The sequence below is a fragment of the Poeciliopsis prolifica genome, unplaced genomic scaffold (assembly GCF_027474105.1).
Source record: "Poeciliopsis prolifica strain line A6 unplaced genomic scaffold, Auburn_PproV2 SCAFFOLD017, whole genome shotgun sequence".
Lineage (NCBI taxonomy): Eukaryota > Metazoa > Chordata > Actinopteri > Cyprinodontiformes > Poeciliidae > Poeciliopsis > Poeciliopsis prolifica.
Window position 1 is genome coordinate 10829819 of NW_026562392.1, and position 22435 is coordinate 10852253.

The 22435-nt window shown below is 42.1% G+C and overlaps 2 protein-coding genes across 2 annotated transcripts; both read right to left on the reverse strand.

Moving 5' to 3' along the window:
• Positions 1 to 648: 648 nt before the first annotated feature.
• Positions 649 to 10661, reverse strand: si:ch211-261d7.6 (zinc finger protein 420). The gene is made up of 3 exons (XM_055042338.1): positions 10329 to 10661; positions 6938 to 8500; positions 649 to 1952 (listed from the first exon to the last, which is right to left on the reverse strand). Exons 1-3 carry the CDS (start codon positions 10444 to 10446, stop codon positions 649 to 651), a joined length of 2985 nt encoding a protein of 994 aa, XP_054898313.1. The 5' UTR covers positions 10447 to 10661.
• A 995-nt stretch (positions 10662 to 11656) lies between these two features.
• On the reverse strand, positions 11657 to 22105 carry zgc:66448 (uncharacterized protein LOC327401 homolog). The gene is made up of 2 exons (XM_055042256.1): positions 21684 to 22105; positions 11657 to 16672 (listed from the first exon to the last, which is right to left on the reverse strand). The coding sequence occupies exons 1-2, from the start codon at positions 22084 to 22086 to the stop codon at positions 13239 to 13241; spliced, it is 3837 nt and encodes a 1278-aa protein (XP_054898231.1). The 5' UTR covers positions 22087 to 22105; the 3' UTR covers positions 11657 to 13238.
• Between the last annotated feature and the right edge of the window lie 330 nt (positions 22106 to 22435).

The window sequence follows — 22435 nt, forward strand, 5'->3', positions numbered from 1 at the left end:
ACAAATATAATGCAACACTGGAAGACAACCTTCTGGAGGTTCCAGAAGACTAAAGACTTCCAGCAGGTCAATGAGTCTAAACGCAGAGAAAGCGATGGTTTAGATTAAAGTAGTCGTGTCAGAGTGATCTAATCAGTGTCCAGTCTGAAGTCCAGTTGAGAATTAGGTATCAGAATTAAAGCTGCTGCTCACACACACACTCTTTAATATGAGTTTGAGTCATTTTGCACAGAAGAATTAGCAAAGATTTGAGTTTGATTGGATGTGCAAATCTGGTACAAAACGTAGGTTGAAAATGTATTAATTACAGAGTATTGACTATGTACAATTTTCAGTCCACTTGCTTATGAAATCAATTCATACACAGCTTTGTGGATGTTCTGACAAAATCTGAAGTTAAAGAAAAGTGACTGTTCAGCTCAGTTTGGATGGACTTATTTTTATTTTGGTTTTACAAGTGAACAAGCATGCATTATTTTGCTTCTTCCAGTTTCCACCTTTTCTCTTATCTCTGTATGTTGTCTTACAACAAACATTCAAATTTCAAACAATCAGAAGCATAGTTAACACCCCCCACACCAAACATTTTATTAAAAAGCTGAAATCCTGTAGTAATACAAAGACAAAAAATAAACCTTTTGAAAGGTTTCAGACCTCAATTTCTTCCTTTGGTATGGGTAACTCTCCTGTCGCGTGTTTTACATAATGCGAGTGCAGCTTTGCCATTTCATCAAAGCCCATGTCGCATTCAGTGCACTCCCATTCCCAATACTTATGCTCTCTGTGCAGTTTTGGCTCTGCTTTCTCCATCTCTCCTCCAGTTGGTGTCTGTGCAGTTGGTGTCTGTGCAGCTTCTGAGCTCGGCTGGTCCGGCCGGTCGTCCGAGAGGCAAGGTTCTGAAAGCTCATAGTGATGACCAGGCTCTCCACAGTCTGAATCCTCAGAGTCTTCCTGATCCCCGTCTTCGGCCGCCGCATGTTGACTCTGCACCTCAACTTGCACGTCTTCCTCCTTCACCTGCAACTCTGTGATGCTCACATCCACCTCCAGCTTTTCTCCTTCATCTATAGACGTTTCTGTTTTAATGTCTCCCGTCTCTCGATAAATCACTGCGCTCCCTGAAGGTTTGGTGATGACCCTGCCTTCATGTCCAAGATGCTTTTGTGTGTGTCTAAATAGTTGTCTAGAACGCCAGAACCTCTTGCCACAGTGAAGGCAAACATGAGGCTTTTTTCTGCGCTGCATTTTTGGACTCTCCGGCAGCTTGGCGTAGTGGACGCTTCTGTCGTCAGCTTTGTGGTTCTGCTGTCGCCGACTGTGATTCTGTAAGTGTTTGTCCAGCAACTCTTCATTCAGGAAGCCTTGAGCACAGCTCAAACACCAGAACCGTCTCTCTTTGTGCAGCTCCAGGTGAGCCGTCCACGTCTTTACAGAAATGAAGACTTTGTTGCATTGATCACATTTGGGGAGATTATTGCGCCCTTTGGATCTGTGAACTCTCAGATGGCTGACCAGTCGCGTTCGCCTGATGAACGACATCCCGCAGTCTGGACACTCGTACAGACGCAAGTTTGAATCAACGGGGCCCTGGATTTTTTCTTTTTCACGTGGTTTTTCATGCATTTTTTGGTGTTTTTGAAACGAAACGAGGTAGGTGTAGCTCTTCCCACAAACTGCACATGTGTATCTGGAGGGATTCACAGGATACCGACTGCTTTGCGTTAACTGGGGAGGTTGGGTTTGTGCCGAACCGTTCGCATCACAACCGTCCACAGCCGCGGTCCGGTCTTCGCACTCGTTTTCTTCATCTTGCACATGTTCTGTGGGAGCCTCGTTGTCTCTCATCTGGGCTTCCTCATCGTCCAGTGCGTGCTGGTGCAGGTGAGTCTCATAGGCGTCCATGAGAGTAAACGTCAGGCCACAGTCCTCGCATGTTATGTCATTCTCTTTGGCTGCAAAGAAAAGAAAAAGAAAAAAAAAAAAGAATGTTGAGTACTTCACACAGAAAATGTCCTGTCTGGTTTATCTGAATTTATTTCCGCTGATGTTTTTAAATGAGAAATTTGTCCAACTTGAAAGCTGCTTATGCCTAAAACACTGGCAGAAAAATTGAAAAGAAAATCATAAACCCATGTTTTTAAATCTTAGAACAAAGTAAAAGTATAACAAGGTAAAATTACTTTCTCTTCTACAATGATGCTTAAATAAGGTGCTCAGAGTTAAGAACAATATATGGCCTAATTAAATGAAGCATATACAGTCAAGCCAGCGTTATTCATACACCTAAAGACGAAGACTGAAAATTGTTTTAAGTCACCCGAGAAACTCGGGTGACTTAATGAGACTGGAATCTCTAAGTTTGGAAATGAGACTGGAATCTCTAAAAGTATAAAACCATATAAAGGGAGCGCCAATTTTAATAGTGATCGATGAGCTCAGAAACTGGTGGACAAAAAAACATTTTTGGATTGATGGCAATCAGATCCTAGCTGCTGACCAACTTCTTGCAGATTTCCAGACACGTTGATTCAAGGTTGGAAGGCCTCATTGCCATCTCTCTCATCTTTAGCTCCTTTCACAGATTGCCTTTAATATTCAAGTCAGGACTCTGGCCGAAGGGTTAACTTTACCTGCAGTCAGAGGAAACATGTCATACAGACAAAGAAACTATTTTAATCTACCTTAGAGATATTTTACTGGAAGCTTGAAAACCAAAAATTTGAAATAACTGTATGTAACCTATGTGTATACACTAGAAAGACTTCGATTCAAGATGGGTCAGGCCTCTCTGCATTAATTTTATAATCAGGGATTAAAATCTGTCATACTTTATAACACTCAGCTGATCCAAAGAGGAATCCGAACCAAGATAAGGGAAAACTGATTGTATAATACAGTTTATACTGTGATAGGTACTTATGAATCTAAATAAAAGAACAAACAGACAACGTAAGTGAATTTTATGAAAGCTTTTGCAAAAGGAGAGAACCCAGCAAACTGCTGCTTCAAGCCGTTCGCTCTAAAGACCCTTTGTTAGGGATTTCTCTTTTATTACAAAGTAGAAAGTAGAAAAGGAATGTAGAGGGAGGCAGATAGGAGTATCCCGAAGATACAAGTGGCTGCAGCTTCAAGGTCTGTACACAGCTGTAGCTAACAGGGATGTGAATACTAAATCTATTATAACTACAAATGTCAGAATGATAACAAAACATAATTATTCTAACATACTGTAGCACACAAATTTCCCCTCTGGAGTAATGTGTTTTATTTATACCATTTAATTAAATCCATTAATAATTACAAAGTCTAAAATCATTTCTTTACAATTTAATTAATGAAACTACATCTTCATAAAGCAGATTAATTTGATATGCCATGATTTAAGTCAGTGGTATTCAAGCTCTAAATACCCAAAGATGTTAAACTATAATCATAAGAAGCAGCAGATTCCCAGGACTGGCTTTGGTTTATGTCTTTTGAGCAAATAGTCAAATTTAAAATCAAAACTAAAAATACCTTAATAATAATACCTTTAAAAAAAAACATTACCCCCCTTAATCAATTTACTCAGGTAATGTTTTTTGGGGGAGATTTCAGACAAACGCGAAACCATGAATAAACATTTCCAAGTAAATAAAAGTAGAAAGAATCATCATGAACTATTCAATTCGATGGACCAATGGAGGCTGAATCAACAACACGACTGCGAGACTTAAACAATTTTATTTTCTTCTGTTTCTGAAACAGCAATTTATAGGGTCAAATGAAACGCTGTTCGTAAAGAAATGAAAACAAGAAATATATTAACCAAGTCTTTACTATTTTACAGCAATTCAGTAGAAACAAACACCATATTCAGGAGTAGTCTAGCCACAACAAAGAGATACATAACTATAAAGAAAAAAGATCGAACACTGAAAAATGTGCTTTAACAGACAAATAACGTCACTACTATCCGAGTTGATGGGAAATATGTACAGCAGCACATCATCAAAACTTCACAGCATTTTCAAACAGCAGGAAATGTCTACATATAAAGTCTCAATCTATTTTATAGACCTTTGAATTAGAGTGCTTTTGTTTTTATGAAACATCTTTAAAACGTGAATGCGTTAAGTTCTGGCAATGTAATAATATTCATCGTTCTCTTTAATTATAAACACAAATGCAAAAAGTTTAGACATTCATCTAGACATAAGAAGCTTATGAAAGGAGTTGCACGTCCACATTTACAGTGATACTGGTCCAGTGTAAAGGAAAGCCTGAGAGTGGGGGAGCCAAAGGTGTCACAAAGGTGCAACAGAAAGCAAAAACACAATCTGTCCTCATGCGATGCAAGATGCTGGTGAAGGAGTTTCACATTCAAGGCAGATTAAGGCTGCAGAAGAGGCCCCAGATACATTTCTGCTGATCAAAAATAAATGCAACTAAAACTCCGGGGGCAAACGGAGCAGCGGTATGGCACGCTGTTGATGCACTGCACTTTATGTTTCTGTAATGCTGTTGGTGAATGGAAGGCTTTGCTGCAACGCGTGCACGTCAAGAGCCGGACGGGGTCGAGGATGGGTGGCTTCGCTCGCGGCAGAATGTGGGAGAAGTTTTCCTTTGCCGTCATTGGGGGAGTTGGGTTTCAAAGGCTTTGACGTCACAGCGGAGCTGAGCCACAGGCGCACCTCACTCGGGAGGCGGCATCGCACCTGGTCGTGCCAGGCAAGGTGCTGCTGAAGCTGGCTCTCCGTCCAGAAGCCGTGGCAACACAGGGCGCAGCAGTAGGGCCGGCTCTTCGCCTTGATCTTGTGGCTTTCTAACTGCTCCTCGGTTTGGAAAGCTTTGCCGCATTTATCGCACTTGAAGAGGTATTTCACTGTGTGTTCAGAAAGACGGCTCTGCGGGGAGAGAACCTCGTCTGTGGCTTCAGCGGTTTCCATCTTCTGCTTCACCTCTAAGCGAGCCCTGTTGGGGGGATGAGGAGTCTCTGCAGAGCTAGACTTTTTCCCAGCGTGGAGACATAAGACAGGTCCGTCAGGGTCCAATTTAACTTCCTTCATTTCTTTAGAGTTGATCACAGAGTGCTCGGTCTGCTCAACTTCATCCTTTAAGGTCCTTAGCTCAACATTTTCTCTCAGCAGCAAGTTCATTTTGCTCTTTTTGCCCTGTGAGTGTGCCTGCCATTTATGAGCACGAAGACCTCTTGCTTTTTCAAAAGTCATGGAACAGAGGGGGCATTGATGAGTTTTAGTCTTCAGGACAGATGACAAGGATTCATTCCCAGCACGGCTGACATCAGTTTGTTCTGAGGCCAAAGCTAATGAATTTGGAGTTCCTGGAGTTTTTCCTGACTCCAAAAACATCCGATGCTCCTTTTCATAATGAGAAGCTAAAAGTGAAACTTGCCCAAATGTCTGGCCACACTCTGGACATGAAAACTGCTTTGCTGAGCCGTTTGTCTCCATTTCTGCATTTGGTTCTGGATCCGTTTCAGTCCGACACTGAGGATTAAAGATCCAGTGGTGCTGGAGGACATGACGGTTGAAGAAATGTTCCCCACATTTCTCACACTTAAAACCTTCGTCCTCCGTCTTATGGCCAGCGGAACTGAGAGAATCTTCGAGTGAGGATGACGAACATTTATTTCTGTGCCACCGTTTGTGGGAGCCGAGCGCCGACTTGGTGGTGAAACGTCTTCCGCAATCTGAACAGTGAATCAGTCCTTTACTCTGCTCGTCTTTTTTACTTATTTTGAACACTACAGAGATAGGTGAAGTTGATTTTCCAACTCCTTTGTTGCGTTCACCGCGAGTTCTTTTATGAATGTTCATGGCACCAGTCGTTGAAGAGCTTTTGTTAGAAATCTTGCATTGATACTTCCCTTTATTGGAGCCCGAATCGCTCCCTTTCAGGTGCTGTTCCATCTTTTGTGCATCACTGCCCCCTACATTTATTTGCTCGGATATTTCTGGCATGTTGGCATCCACGCCCTCCGTCTTTGTAGCATCCTTTTCAGACTGCTCTGTCTTCCTTCCTCCCTCTCTGCATCTACTTGTGCAAAGCTTCTGGTGAGCCCTTAAGGAGGACTTCTTGGTGAAATGAGCAAAGCACGTAACACACTGCAGATCCTTCAGAACCTCCCCAGTTCCCGTTGACGATGGAGAGAGGCCGGTCTCGTAGCCATGGCTCTTCATATGAAACTGCAGAGCTTTGGCCCGGGAGAACAGCTTTCCACAGTCAGGGCAGGCATATGTGTTCTTCTTCAGCTGTTCCACCTGATGCTGGAAGGACTTGGCAGGTGGTGGGAGCAACTGATCGCTGTGCACCACCTCGTGCCTCAGCAAGCTGGAAAAAAGGCGGAAGGAGCGGCCGCAGAGATCGCACTTGTGGTCTCCGTTTTCGTGCTTGCGCATGTGCAGTGCCATGATGCCCTTGTGGCGGAACTTCCTGCCACAAACGGGACACGCCACTTTGATTGTGGAGCGCGAGCGTCCGTTGGAGTGCATAGATCCTGAAACGCCTTTCCTGAGTCTCAAATCGACGCACTCCATCTGATTTTGCTTGTGATGAGAGAATGCCCCCAAGGACCAGAAACCCTTCCCACACTGCTCACAATGATAAATCTTTGGACCCAGAAGGGTTTTCTTTGGATTGTACTCTTTCTTACTGACAGAATTAGTGTCCCTCTTTTGTGTTGTGCAGGTTTTCAAATGGTTGTACAAGCTGGCTGCATGCAAATAGGATGATGTACAATGTGGGCATTGGAACTGTTTTCTTTTAGGGTGATGTAACTGATGCGACAATAAAGCAGGTAACTCTGTGAAAACCTGATCACAGTCACTGCACGTGAAAGTGGACTCTTCTAAGCTTGTTTCGGTCTGAATCAATGAGCCACCGCTTTGTGTTTCATAAGGAAATGTGTCACAATTGTAAACTTCCTCTGACTGACCTTGATTCTGATGTCTTCTCCTACGAACGTTGTGCCACATTCTGTGGACGCGCAGCGATGAGGGATTATTAAACCACCGATAACACTCGGGGCAACCGAATCTCTCCTCCGCAGTTTTAAGCTGATCTTCATTCTCTATTGGCGGACACTGCGAGCTTTCGGCAAAGTCAATCTGGACTATTTTCAAGTCCACATCTGGTTTTGAAACCAGATTTCCAGGGTATACTTCACCATCGTCCCTTATATCCTGATCTGACTCACACAGCAGTTCCAGGTCAGGATTTGTCTCTTGGAGACCCTCGTCCTCCGATTCACTCGCACTGATCACTTGCACGTTGAAGTCGCCCGGTTCATAGCTCTCCATCTCTTCATCCATTTCGTTTATCTGATGTTCTCCACCCACATCGGTGGGAGGAGTGGTTTCTGCTTTCACTGTTCCTTCCACTGAAGCCTCTAAGCGCTCGCTGGCTTTCTGCTCCCTTCCTGATTCCTGCTGAGGCAACACAGTGGATTCAGAGTGGGCCTTCTCTGTTTCTCTGAAAACATCGGTGTGCTGGAGCTGATGGGACTGAAGTGCAGAAGCCCTGGAAAATTTCAGTCCACAATCTTTACATTCAAACGCCTTCTTTTGAAGCTGACAGACTTGATGTTGGAAGGATTTTGATGGGGTCTCGTCGCTGTGTGCTGTGCGCTGATGTCTGTAGTAGAACGTCAGAGTCATGAACTCTTTCCCACATTCCTCGCATGGGAACCTTTTTGCAGTGTTATCAGAGTGATTCGCGTGCCACCGCTGGTGGTTAAAGAGGGCGATGTGGCCATTAAATGCCTTGTTGCACTCGCTGCAGTAAAACTCACCACAGCCCTTCTTTGGTTTTTGCTTCATCTCCTCCGGAGAGCAAAGCGTGTTACGGCTGAATCGCTGATGTGTTTTCAGCCGCATCATGCTAGAAAAAGCTTTGCCACACAAACATTTAAAAGGTTTATCACCATCTTCTTCAGTCGCATTTTCACATGGCTTTACTTCTGCTGGCGGCTCTGCCGGCTGAACCGTTTCTCCCGAGCTCCTGTTTTTCGACTTCACCAGCTTCTCTTGATGGCAACGCCGATGAGCATCGAGAGCCGAAGCACGAGAGTAATTTCTCCCGCAGGACTCGCACTGAAACGATTTCTTTTTTAAATGTTCCAAGTCGTGAAAAACCGATTTGGAGGGCTGTCTGTGTGAGCGCTGATGGTTGAGGAAGTGTCCGATCACTGTGTACGATTTGCCACAATCTGAGCATTCATAGGCGTGCTGCTTTGTCGCTCCAGGATTAATATCAGAGCCCTTTTGAGAGATTTGACCGTGGTCCTTCATGTGCAAGTGCAGCTCGCTCATCTCAACAAATGACAGTGTACAGTAAGAGCAAAAATACAGTGCTTCACTGTCCTTTTCAGAGTCAAGTAAACCGTCAGACTGGCTGTCTAAGTGCGTGTTTTGTGGAGGATGCTGAAGGCGATGCTCCAAGAACGCAGCCTCCTCGCTGAAAGCTTCCCCGCAATTCCGACAGCAGAAAAGTTCATCCCCTAGAAATAGAAACGGGAAAATAGGAGGTCAAAGAGACTCCTGCTTCCAAGAAAGGAATTAAAAAATATATATAACAAAACACAGGCTTAAATAATGTTTTTATTATAATTTTCACTACATTAAAGTTTACAGAAAACAAAAAAAAAAAACACACACAAAATGAGACTACAACAAATTCACATTCATTTTATAAAACAGAAATGAACTTCTTTCAGTGTTCAGACTACAGAACATTTTATTCATTATTTTATTGCTTAAAACAACTACTCTTTAAAATACAAAGACAACAGAAAAAGTGAGCTTAATTATGCATTAAGTGACTATATGAAGTGGGTTTAAATGGCCCATTTTGAGTGATTCCAGCAAAAAAGGACTGTGATCATGTTTAGATTATCTTAAATAAGTCATAAACCACATAAACCACCTTATGACAACACTAACAATTCAAACCACATTTAGGATATTTTATATAGCAACCATGTGAATAAATGTATTTGCTCTTTGTAATTGAATAATTGGCCCATTTTAGATGACTTCCAGTCAATGATCAACACTTTACACTTTGTTATCAGCTAAAAGGCCTCAACATGGAATCGGGGATCAAAGTTGAGCCTCTCCCTATCAACCTCCAGAGGTCGTCATAATTACTATAAGCTGTAATAGTGAGATAGGACAACCACAGAAGAGTGTGACAATAGTGATAGAGTACAGAGAAATGACAGGAGCGTTGTCTTATCTAGTGAACGTCATTCAGCAGAATCTAAATCAGTTTGCTTGTTTTGAAAACTTAAAGACACAAGAAAGCAATCTACAAGAGGATTGTGACAGAACCCAACCAGATATTATTGTGCAAACGAAAAATTTCTGACAAACGTTCAGTGGATATAGTGACCGCAAATGTTTGCTAGTTGAAATTCAAAAATCCTGCGGGAGAACTAGTAAAATTAATTTCAGGATTTAACTAAAGAGAATGCATTTTTGATCCAAATCAGAATGTTTCATTTCTAAAATGAATTCCCTAACCTGCATTTTATCGACTACAAAAGGCAGAACATTCAAAGATTATTTAATAAACTTCGAGTCGTAATTTAGAAAGCTTTATTTAAGCAGATTTAGTCATACAAAGAATATGAATAACATACAGATTTACCCAAAATCTCATCTTTTTACAGACTTCAGTTTTAAAAAGTCCTCCACATCTCAGATCTGATCTTGGTGCAAATGAAAAGTTCTTTGAATGGCTTCAGATTAAACCAGTGTCTCACATTTTATCTGCAATGCACTAAACATAGCCAACTATATTATTTTTTTTTTTATGATAAGCTTAACCTTTACCACATTTATGCTTCTTAGAAACATACATTTTGATTCAGGTGTATGTATGCATTTTAGCATTGATAGCTAAATTAGCTGAGCAAAAAAAACAAAAAAATTGCACTAATAATAATACTGATTGGAAAAGCACACGGCTTTTTAAATAAAATGTAGACCTTCAGAAAGCCTGCTTAGGCTTATAACGATCAATAAAACTAACATTAATAAGCAAGAACATTTAGGCTTCTGGAGGCAAAATGTAAATTAAGACAAAACATTGGTCTGGTATCACACACACCAGACCATCAAAACAATTACTCATGAAACAAAACTCGTCACCCCGGTAATTGTACAGCGCAAGTTGACAAATCCGTGCTAATTTTTACATGTAAATCTGCAGCTTGTGCGTTTGTGATATTAGGTTAAAGTTAGTGCAGATAAGGAACCCATCGCAGCATGGTTGCCCAGCACATCGGTCTGGTTTGTGCTGATGTTTAACGAGCGGATACTCACCGTCATCGGCGTCCTGAGCGGATGGATGTTCGTTGTTTTCATCGTCTTTGTCGGCATTACAGGCCACGTTTTCAGCTCTTTCCTCTCCGATCTCTGCTGCGGTAGAAGTTTCGTCCATTTTGCCTTGTGTCTGTTTGCTAACGTTAGCTACCTTTCCGCTAAGGTTCGTTGGGCAAGCTGCGGATTTAGTGTAACCCTCTTTAATAACACTCAAACAGCTCGGGTCGGAAAATAGTAGCAGACGATAATACGACCGAGAGTTTACTATAGTGGAAATGACCACAATTCAACCAACTGTTAATCAACGGATTGCTATTTTACGCATGCGCATTTCAGTTGGTTGTAAGCTCTTCTTCTGCCGTTTTGGATTTTAGTTATGGCCGATTAGTGCCCCCTGCTGGACACTCAGCAGACTTAAACAACAAACTATTTTAAATGCCAGTTTCGTCATTCGGGGAAAAATGTTTAGGTTGACTTACGTTTTAGTTCTTTAAATGACTCATTGGTCTCGTTCGTTCAAATGTTAGCTGAATACGATTGTCCTTTTAAGAAGCATGGTTTCAATGTTTGAATATTTCGTTTTGTTATCTCTGTTTTGTTTTGCTGACATTGTCTCCATAATTCCATTCCCAATAACTTAAAGCAGAAATGCAGTTTCAGTTTTGTATTTCTTTTTAAAGAGTTTAGGTGAAGCTGTTATAAATCAGAAATAATTTTACTTATGGCACCTGAAGTGTACAAAATGTGAATAGAGTTCAGTTTTGAGCAACTATTTCAGATTTAGAATTGGTGTGCTGATCTCAGCGCTTTTAATATTGCGTCAAACGTTCAGGCAATTTTTAAATACTTTTTAAATTCACAACAAAGATTTTAAATATATTTAATTGAAATATATTTCATATTGAGTGCACTCAGAATTGTTTCCATGCATTATCCAAGCTTCCATTCCATTACAAATTATTCAGGCTGTCAATATGGCCTGGAAATAAAAAATATCTAGGTCAGTTATGGTTTTAATAATTAATGGAGTCCCCAATTCAAATAATGTTTAATAATTTGTTATACTGAATTGGAGCAAGTTTTGACTGATTATCTGTCTGTGAATACTTGATGTAGAGGTTCAACAACAGTTCTATTTTACAAATTTCCAAAAGTATGCTTCCAGTTGTAACCATTTTTGGCATCTTAAGCAGTTATTTAATGATGTACATATTTATTAAAATGTGACACTTTAGGACATTTTGCAGCTTCAAAAGCACCAGAGATCAAACAGGACAAACATGCAAATAAAAAATATTCTCACGTGTGTGAAACAGCACCAAACAATGTTATAATCAAAGGCAGGTTTTATTTAATCCAATGTAAGGACATGATGGGAGAAACTTCCATGCTAAAACCACAGGTAGAGGTAGAAGGGTCAGTTTTGTAACCAATAAATGCACAGGAAACTGAATAATTATTCTTTTACAAACGATAGATGTGTGTTTATTGTACAGCAGTAAAACGTTTTCAGACTGATAATGTCCCAGTGAAGCTACTCCATTTAAAAAAAAACAGGGAAAATGAGAACCTGAAACTGACTAAAGCTACAGTCATGGAATGAAATGTTTGATCACAAAAATACATTTAAACACTTATAGGTGGGAATTGGTTTTATAAATATAGGTACATTTCTGTTAAATTCATACAGGATCAATTTGACTGAAGTTTAACACCAGTTTGTCTTATTGTTGGAAAAAAGAAGACAAATCACAAATTGAAATCTGGTTTATTACAAAACTCACTTTCAAACAGTGTCATACTTTCCTAATGGTGACTAAATATTCATGATTCATTTTACTAAAAACCTTTCACATAAAAGGAGCTTTTAAATTACACATGGTTAGTTTTGTTTTTGACGGTTTGCTTCAGCCAGATTCCCACAGTGGTTACTGTGTTGATTGGCAAGACATTTGGACCCAGCCCATGGCTCTGTGTGCATACGAGAACTTTCTAGCGGAGATTACACCAGTAGGCCAGCAGCTTTCATTTGTACAGTGCTTTGCAAAATTATTCATACCCCTTTAATTTTTTTTATACGTCTTGTCACAGTACAACCACAATGCATAGCATTAGAATTTTATGTTATGAGAATAATATATAACCATGAAGTGGAAGGAAAATGCTGCAAGGATTTTACAAATAAACTGGTGTGCCTTGTTGACTGAAGCTTATTCTGTTGCCTTCAAAAGTAATTTGGTGCAGTCGACTTCATAATCCACCTTGCAGTTTTTAATACACTCCATCACATAAAATCCCACAAAGACGCATTCATATTTCTGGTTGTAAAGTGTCAAAAATGCAAAAAAATGGTTGAGGTATAAATACTTTTGCAAGTCAATGTATGCTTTAAAATAAATTTGACCTCATAACCCCAATCTTTTCAGCACATTTAGCATTGCGCCGTCTTCAACAGGATGAGGTCACACTGTTTAGTCTACTTTAGAAGTACAAACTAGGGCCTAGAATACCAAGACAGCAGACATGCAGACTGTACTCATAAAAGGCACACCGTATACTGTACATGGAGAAACACAGTACAAATGGTTCAAGACATGTGGACTGAACTAGAAAACTTCCTAATAAGATCTAAATCTAAACGTCATTGGCAATAAATGAAATGTAGCCTGCAGAACCTCATTAATCTGAACCACTGAAATGATCTTAAAAGACAGTGAAACCAATTTAACACACATGTACATCCTCTACTCAAACACACTGCACAGTCTTACAAACGTTAAAATCAAATGTGCAAATTGGGTCTAGTTTCACATATGTCTCTTTTTGTATTATTTTCATCCAGAACAGTGTCAAAAGAATGAGGTTTTACAGACAGTTATAAAAACATAACTAAGTTTTGTTACTTAAATGTCATATCTCCCCCTGTGCATGTTGCAGGTAATGCATCTGTAGATCCAGCTCGCGGGGAAGTGAGAGCCCGCAGATCATGCACTGGAGAAGCCGCTCCGGGGGAAAAGGCAGACGGGATCCGAGTTTGTGAGGTTCGGTCTGTGGTGGGAGCTGAGGTAGGGGCAGGGTCTGCGGCATATGTTGCCTCTCAGTCATGACCGGCTGTGGTGTGAAAAAAATATTCGGGTGTGGAGGTCTGGGCATCGCACCAACGGCGACAGAGTGGAGGGGGTGTGGGCCAGGCAAAGCCAGAGGAGGTAGAGGGGCGAGCGGAGGGGAGAAAAAAGGAGAAGGTTGGTTTATGATTATCTGAGCGGCTGTTGCCATTGGTTGCTGCTGTTGCAGCTCCTGACCGCCCCCTGGTTTGAGCTGGCCGGGAAGCAGAGTCTGAGGTCCGACAGAGTTGTTCTGGAAGGCCCACACTGGCGTCCCAATCCCCTGACTGAAACGGTGAGGCTCGTACTGGATGGAGATGGGGACCTTCTGCGTGGGGGTCTGTACACCGCTCCAGCTGGGCGACACCTGTTTCTGAAATTCTTGGTTATTTACTAATTTTTCCACAGAGTTCACAGTCTTCGGAGCCCCTGGAGGTGTTTGAATGTCCCACAAGTTGTTGGCAACCCCGTGAGAAGTGGGAGCTGATATTGGTATGGAGCTGCTTTGGTCTATCTGAGCTGAGGCAGAGGCACCTGCAAGGCCAGACGCCCACGGTTTCGGCGGCTCACAGCCATTCCATGTCTTTTCTGGTTGATTAACAGTCGAAGACATAACTGGAGGGCTGCTGATGTCCCACAGCCTTTCCTCCTTCTTGGGAGGCGTGGACGGCTCAGGACCACCCGGCCACCTTGGCAGTTGCAGGTCTTGGCTGAGCTTGTTTGGGGAACTCTGAGAATTTGTCAGTGGAGTGGGCCGGACACTCCACAGTGCTGCTCCGTCCATGTAGGAGGTGGGAACGGAGAAATCGTGCTGCAAAGAGCTCGTGGAGGCCATGGCTGTGGATGTTGGTGTGCTATTCCATGACAGTTTATGCTGCCTCTGTTGCGTCACCTCACTAACTGCTGATGGGCTGGTTTTTTTTGGTACGTGAGAGCCCAGGATAGAAGAAGTACTGTCCTTCACACGGGAGTCCAAGTTTGGAACCGATCCAAGACCCATTAAGGGCATATCTGCCCATCCTGGACCCCTCTGATGATGTGGCTGCGTTGGAGTGTCATATTGTGGAGGTTGAGGATGGTGCTGTGAGGGTGCAGGCGCTTCTCTACTGTCCACGCTCCACTGGAGCGGTTGGGAGTGCGGCTCAGATGGCCACGCCTCAGTCAGATGCCTCGTTTGTGAATCCAAGCGTGGACGTAAGGGCTGCTGACGTAGTTGCCTATGCAAGTCGGTGTCTCTGTGAGGTGAAATTGGGCAGAGGTTTTGTTGAGGGGCAACTATTTCTGAGACCCCGGATGGTCTCGACCAACCCCACGCTGATCTCCCTCCTCTTTTGCCCCTGCCTCTCATCCTGGCACCGGAAGGGTAGGAGTTGTAGTGACTTAGTCCCTGTTTCTTGCGAGCGTGGATCTTCTGATGAACCAGCAGGCTGCTGAACCAGGAAAAAGATTTGTGACACTCCTCGCAGCGGTGAGGCCTCTCCCCCGTGTGCGTATTCATGTGGTCTCGGAGCAAGTAAGCCAAGCCAAAGCTCTTGTCACACAGCTCGCACTTGTGCGGCTTATCGCCGTTATGCGACAACATGTGTTGCTGGAGCTGGCTCTCGCTGCTGTACCCTTTACGGCAGCTAGTGCAGCGGAACGGCTTCTGCTGGTGCAGCTTCTGGTGAGTCCTCATGTTCTGAAGGAAGGCAAAGTCCTTCCCGCAATCTGGACATTTGTACGGCTTCTTGCCCGTGTGGATGATGAGATGTTGCTGCAGGTAGCTGCTGAATCTAAAACCCTTGTTACATACTTTGCACTGGTATGGTTTGTCCTTGGAATGTATTCGCATGTGCAGCTCTAACACCGAGCGGTGCCGGAATGATTTTCCGCACTCTGAACACTTGTAGGATTTAATATTCAATATCTTCCCTTGCGGGTTGTCGCTGCTTATTTGAGTAAGCTGCTTTTTTGGTGCGGTTAAAGTTTCTAAATACTGTGCAGTTGGCTTATGGACACTTAACAGATGTCCTTTTAAACCAGGCTCATCCCGAAAAACACTGGGGCAGTGTGGGCAGGTGTGTCCCTTCTCCCAGTGTTTGTTGGGCACCACTTGATATTGAAGTAGCCTTTCTTGTTTTTCATACTCGTCCTCATGGAACTGCATGTGCGCTCTGAGGTTAGCTGCGACATAAAAGGTCTGGGGACAGAGAGGGCAGCTGAAAGTGCGTTTTGTATCCTCACTCATATGGGTGTTCTCCTTCTCGGGACCTTTAGCTGCCTCGTGTCCAGAAATGAGAGGCTGCTTTCCAGGTGGCTCACCAGAAGAGTTTGTTTCTCGTTGCCTGTGCTGGCGGCAGTGCGCCTTCATGTTTTGGGCGAAAGCAAATTTTTTCCCACATTCCGGGCAGCGGAAAGGCTTCTGGCCAGTGTGAAGGTACTGGTGTTGATGGAGGAGGCTGCTGTACTTGAAAGTCTTGCCACAGACGTTGCAGAGGTGAGAGCGACTGTTGTCGACATGCTTGCGCCGGTGGTCTTCCATAACAGAGTAGTGTTTGAAAGCCATGCCGCACTCTGGACACTCGTATGGTTTAAGAGCAGCGTGGGATTTCTGGTGGAAGCGCAGGGACATGACGTTTGGGAAAGTCAGGCTGCACTCTTGGCATTTAAAGGTGCACTCGCGGGAATGCATCATCATGTGCTTGGTAACAGATACTTTGAATTGGAAATCTTGCCGGCATATAGTGCAATGGTAAGGCTTTTCTGCTGCATTGTTGCAGTCATGGTCCCTCAGTTGACCCACTTGAGAAAAGATCCTCTTGCATTCTGCACACTGATACCTAAATGAAGCCCGCGTTTCGTCCTCCAACTTTGCAGGCTCGAGGGTCTCCTCTTTTTCTTTGTGTTGGTTCCTGTGTTTGATGAGGCTGCTGCGGTGCTGGAAGGTAAGGCCACATTCTTTGCAGGTTGGGGGCAGGAGCTCGTCCTCATGCGCATGAAAGTGCCGGTGAAGGTTGAACATCTCGCGCTGGCTAAACTTCTGGCCACACTCCTTACACTCCCAGCGGCACTTTCTTTGTTTAGCTGTGGAATCTGCCTCTTCGTCGTCATCTGCCCTGTCCTCCGTGGCGTCGACTTCACCCCGCAGATCCTCAACTGGCGACTTCTCTGGTGAGCTCTCCCCATCGTCAGTCTTTTCTGATTTTGCTTTGGCAGGAGCGACCTGCCTTGCATTGTTAACAGTCTTAGCAACTTTGAGGTCTGAAAGACAAAAGCACACCACAGCATACAGCTTTAATGACTAATCAAACTTCACAGGATTAGAAATTGTTGCAGTATCAGCAGACTTGCAGATCTAAAGCCATCTGTAGAGTTAGTGTGATAGGAAATGAGTCGCATAATATCAGGAAAACTTTGGGAGTAATTATTCTAATTGGAACTAGCCAACATCTTCCCTACTACCATCTTTTAATCATTGTCACATTCTCTCCAACACTCTTAAGCCTTCTGATTTTGGTCATTTAAATCGATATCAGTTATTGGATTAAACGGCTGCTGAACGTTTATCAATTTGGACAGTTGTATTATTGAAAAGTACAGTTTAATTCACGGTCCTTGAAATGTAAGCGGCACTCAACCTTTCAAAGGAAACAGTTATTTATCTCCCCCTCATACGAGCAAGAGAAGACTGAACTGGAAAACTAAATTAAACCTTATTTCAAATCACAAATGCAGCTCCAAAGATGGTAAAAAAAAAAAAGTTTCTATTACACAAGTTATTCAAAATGTAAGAGTCTAACATTTTCATGTCACTTCCAAGTATGTGGCTTGTTTTAATGACGTTCAGTTCATTTAAATTTGATTCATTCATATATTATCAGCAAAATAATTAAGGATAATTAAAATGGGATGATGTAAAATTTATTTGGTCGCCTGCACATAAACACCCAGTCGCAGAGTTTAATATCATGGGATTAAACTGCATTTATGAACAGTTTGAATTATTTATAGGTTTCTCCTGTTTGAATGTATTCAAATATTCAAATGCTCTCCAAGAAGGGCCAGAAAACATCAGGAACAAGAGCAACTGTAAACCCTTCCTGCACACAGTAACGGACATGTCAATTATCACTGTGCCTTGTCTTTTTTCTTCATCACAACCACTTTGCATCTCAGACACTATAATACTAAAGTTTAGGATTTGAGGCCAATAGTCAATCCATCATTGCTATGCAGTCATAATCTATCACAGGACATACAACCACACACATACACGTAAGGACAATTATGTATTATTAGATCACATGTGCAAATATAATCTACACAAATGATTAATCCAGAAGCAACAGTGTTGCAGGAGGTAGAGTGCACAACCTCTGGCACACATCTTTCTCTTCATCCTCGCTTTTGCCCAACAGCCACAGTGTCCCCGCTCTGCTGATATTTTAGGTTTGACTCAAAAGCACCACACAATACATATTGTTTTTGTTATGGCTGCTGAATGCAAAAAATGTACAGATAGATATGCGGAACATATCTATCTGCTAAAATTTCCACTGAATAAAGAGAGTCTGGGCCTTGGTTTAATTAAACCGGACCAGGCTTTATGCACCCAACCATGTTGGGTGTTGCTTCTGGTCGTTTCAAATCATATTACATTTTGGCTGTACTCAGTAGTTCAATATTAACATTTAAAAGAGACAATGCATTAATAATGCATACAATATATACAACTAATATATTTCATAGAAATTAGTCTCTAGTGCTACAAATTAAACATTTAATAGATTATTTTTCCTATTGCGCTGCACTCGAATGAAATTAGCTTTAATATTGTTAATTCCACTTCAGTGTATTAGACAGTCACAATATACCGCCAATATATTATTATTGCAATATCAGTGTGTGCAATACTATCACAACAAATTGGATAGACTGCACTATTTTCTGGCCAGCACATTACACATGCTGCAGATCTGTATTGTAAATGGACACTTATCACAACTGTTATTGTCAGTAATTACCGATATTATCACCACTGCATGATTTTCTAATATACAGCCCTAAAGTCAATCCATAGTTGCAATATTAAAATCCTTATTTATTTACAATATTAATTTTGTAAAAATTACTTTTTAGCTTCATCAGTCTCCATTTAAAATATCCATAAACTAACCAACCTTCCTAGTTGTCAAAAATAGTTCAGAATTACAGTTTCAGTAAAGTTTATCTTGCACCTTTCCAGACAGTCTTAAACTGCTCTAAGAAGAAATATGAGATTTCTGAATTCTTAGAAGAAGAACTTCAAATGAAACTGAAGGTTTCACATCAAAACTGATGGAAAACTGGACCTTTCCATAACTTCATCCATTCTCAGGACTTTTCCGTAGTTTAAGTTTCAGTTCTTAACATGTTCTGTAAAATAATCCATTTGGTTTTCCACCACGTCAAACGCCTCATCACATCTCCTCCTGATTTATTCTGTGTTTTTGTGACTGATCACAGCGAATTGGGACAATTTAACCACACAAATATAGTTTTTGTGCCACTATTCCTGCCAACAGACACCCTAATACCCCCACAATACTACAACAAAGCCTCTTTAAACAACATGCAGTGAACACATCACAATCCTGATCTGCTTATCTTTCATCCAAACCGGCAGCTGGAAAATGGGAGGTAAACTCAAGAGTTCCAGAATGTGACCAGTTTGGACGCAAATGCAATTGGACTTTTCAGTACTAAAAAAAAACGTACAAAGTAGCACTAGTGTAAACAGTCATATTAAAAGAAAAAAAATGTCTCAGACATAAGACGTCTACTTGTGATCAAAAATCAGAAATGTTCAGGGGTGGGGCATTAACAGCCTGAGTCCAAAATAACTTATGAATTCAGGGGAAAATAATCAGCTGTGAGCAGCACATTGACCTACTTTAAATCTGTCATGGGTGATTTCAAAATAAACTGCAGGAATATGGGAGTCAGTCAATGTTACTCCTATGCTTGTTCGTCGTTTCACTATTTTTCGAACGCTGGTTTCAAAATAAGTCATTTCCTCTGCAAACTAGTGCAGAGTTAGAACTGTTTTTTCAGGCCTGGACTTTGTGATGCAGCGGCCACAGAAAAAGGTATCCACCAGGCCAGCACCAGTTAAGCACTGGAACTGGTTTGGTGGAGAAGGAGCCTTTGAAAGCAACCACAGATCTATTTGAAAAAAATGTGACCCCAGAACAACACACAATGCTTCAGTGTGTTGTTCTTGTCATATACTGGAGTCTTTAAATGTGACAAAGATTTTAACCACTCTGGATATATAAATATATTTTTTTTATCAAAACAATAACTTTGTTTTTGTTTTGTAATTAAGTGGAATAATAACAGAAGATATTTGTTATGGTGTCATTTTCTTCACACTCAATGGATGGAGGTTTTTAGTTATTATGAATTAGTTAAATATACATTTACAAAAGTAGCAAAAGTTAGAGGTAATGAGGTCTGAATATATACAAGTACAGCTACAAAATTAGAATATTACATACAAGTGGAATATTTCTTGGCAGAAAGTGAAACAATCCTTTTATTGAGATTCATTACATGGATTAAAATATTTCAAGCTTTTACGTTTCTGCAGTTTTAATGATTATGGCTTAATGATAAAGAAGTTCTTGCACTCAATAATTGGTCGGGTCTCCTCTTGCATGAATTGCTGCATCAATGGCAGAGAGGCGATCAGCCTGTGGCTCTGCTGAGGTGTACGGGAAGCCCAGAGTGCTTCTGCCTTTGGATCGTCTGCCTTGTTGGATCAGGTGTCTTTCATGTACCTCTTGAAAAGAAGTCCACAGATTGTCTATGGGGTTAAAGGTCAGGGGAGCTTGCTGGCCAATCAAGAACAGGAACACTTTTGGTACCTTTGGCAGTGCAGGCAGCTCCAAGTGGTACTGAAAAATAAAATCGGCATCTCCATACAGTTTGTCAGCAGAAGGAATCATGAAATGCTGTAGAATTTCTTGGCGGCAATGACTGCAGACTTCAGGAAACACAGTGGGCCAACATTAGCATGATATGGCACTAAACCATCTCTGTGGAAATTTCACACTGGACTAAGGATTTTGTGTATCTCCACTTTTCCTATAGACCCTAGAATGTTAATTTACAAATGAAATGGAGAATTCACTTAATCTGAAAACACTTAATCTGAAAACAGAACTCTGGACCGCTGCGCAACAGTCCAGTTCCTTTTCTCCTTAGCACAGGCAAGATGCGTCTGACGTTGTCTCTGGCTCAGAACAGGGTTGAAATGGGAAAAGTGACATTTCTATTATTCGTCTTTATGTGTGTTGGCACTTGTGTAATGAATTTCATTTGACAGTCCTTTTAGTTGCACATTTGTTGCACACTTCATCCTTCCACTTCATTTTCTGATAATGTGCTCGAATACAGAACTTTTAAACAACCAGCTTCTTCAGCAATGACCCAACCCTCCTTGTGAAGGATGCCAGTGACCGTCTCCTGGACATCTGTCGAGACAGCACTCTGATTGTGTAGCTACTGACCCAGACTGAGAGCCCGTTTAATGACTCAGGAAACATTTGAAGGTGCTTTAAGTTGATTATCTGATTAGGGTGTGGCACCATGAGTTTCAATTAATGATCTTTTTCAAGGTACTCTCGTTTTCTGAGACCCTGAAGTTTGGATGTTCATTATCTGCAAGCCAAAATCATCAGAATTAATAGAAACCGAGCCTTGGAATATATCGCTGTGTGTGATGATTCTATATAATATAGGACTTTCACTTTCTCTGATAACTGGTAAATATTTCACTTGTAAGCAATATTATTTTTTGAATTAGTATTCTGGTAGAACTGTGTTAATTATTTCAAATTACCCTGAAAACCAGCAGTGGAGCGTTTACCTTCAGATTATATCGCCTATCTCTTTATTCTGTGCAAAGCTGCACTCGGACCACAAATTGGTATTGGTTAAATCTGCAATAATCTTTTTTTTTCCTGTTTGTGCACATGGCAAACAAAATAAAGACAAACCTACGAGAAGTAGGAAAGTAAACATTGCCACGCTGGTCAACTGCATGCATAAAGACAGAAAGTCGTGTTAAAAGCTGCTGGTCTGCAATGTGGGACCCTGGCTTGATTTTGCAATGAAAAATAACGTTAGCAGAGATTGGAGTCTGCACGGGGGGCAGGAGGCGATAGTTTACCTCAGGTTAGCCCCAGGCTAAAGCTAACTCTAACGTACATCAACATTGTTGGCATACCACTTTTATCATTTTCCTCCCGGGTCTGGCTTTTCGCCCACTCCTCGTCGTCTTCAGGCTCTGACCAGTCGAAAGCCTGCTGCTGGCTGTCGAGGGCCTCGGCCATTTTTTCGGTCGCTGCACGGTCCTCCGGCGAGACGCACGTCGTTTTGTCTGCTGCTTCAGCAGCGGACTCGACACCAGCCTCCCCAGAATGGCTGGCAGCAGAGCCGCCGCCGTCGCTGCCAACATCCTCGGCTCCTCGCTCGCCGTTGGGGCAGACCCCGCTTCCGTCGCCCGCCGCCTCATCCGTCTGGTCCGGGCTGCATCCCGACTTCGCCGCCGCGGCCTGTTCCCCAGACGTGTCCACCTCCTCTGCGGGGGTTTTCTGTCGACTCTGAGACTTCGGGTCTGCGGCGGCCATGTTTCACCCATGCACCCCCTTGTCCGAAGCGCACAAGGATCGTGAAGCCAGGATTACGTTTCCGGTCGGCACCTTCAAAATAAAAGCCCCGTTACCGACAAACAGACGCGCTTCATTATCTTAAGAAAACACGTTTGAAGCTTTAAATGATACATTTCCAGTTTACTGCTGTTGTGACTTTGTTGTTGCACACACTACACGTAAAACTTTATTGTGATTCACCAGAACTTCTCAACTCGACATGGGGCCAAGCAGCAACACAACTTATATGTGCTTCTGATGATTGCCAGGTTTGTGTTAATTAGTTTTAAATTAAATTATGCAATCAGTTCAGATTTTGACCCTTTTT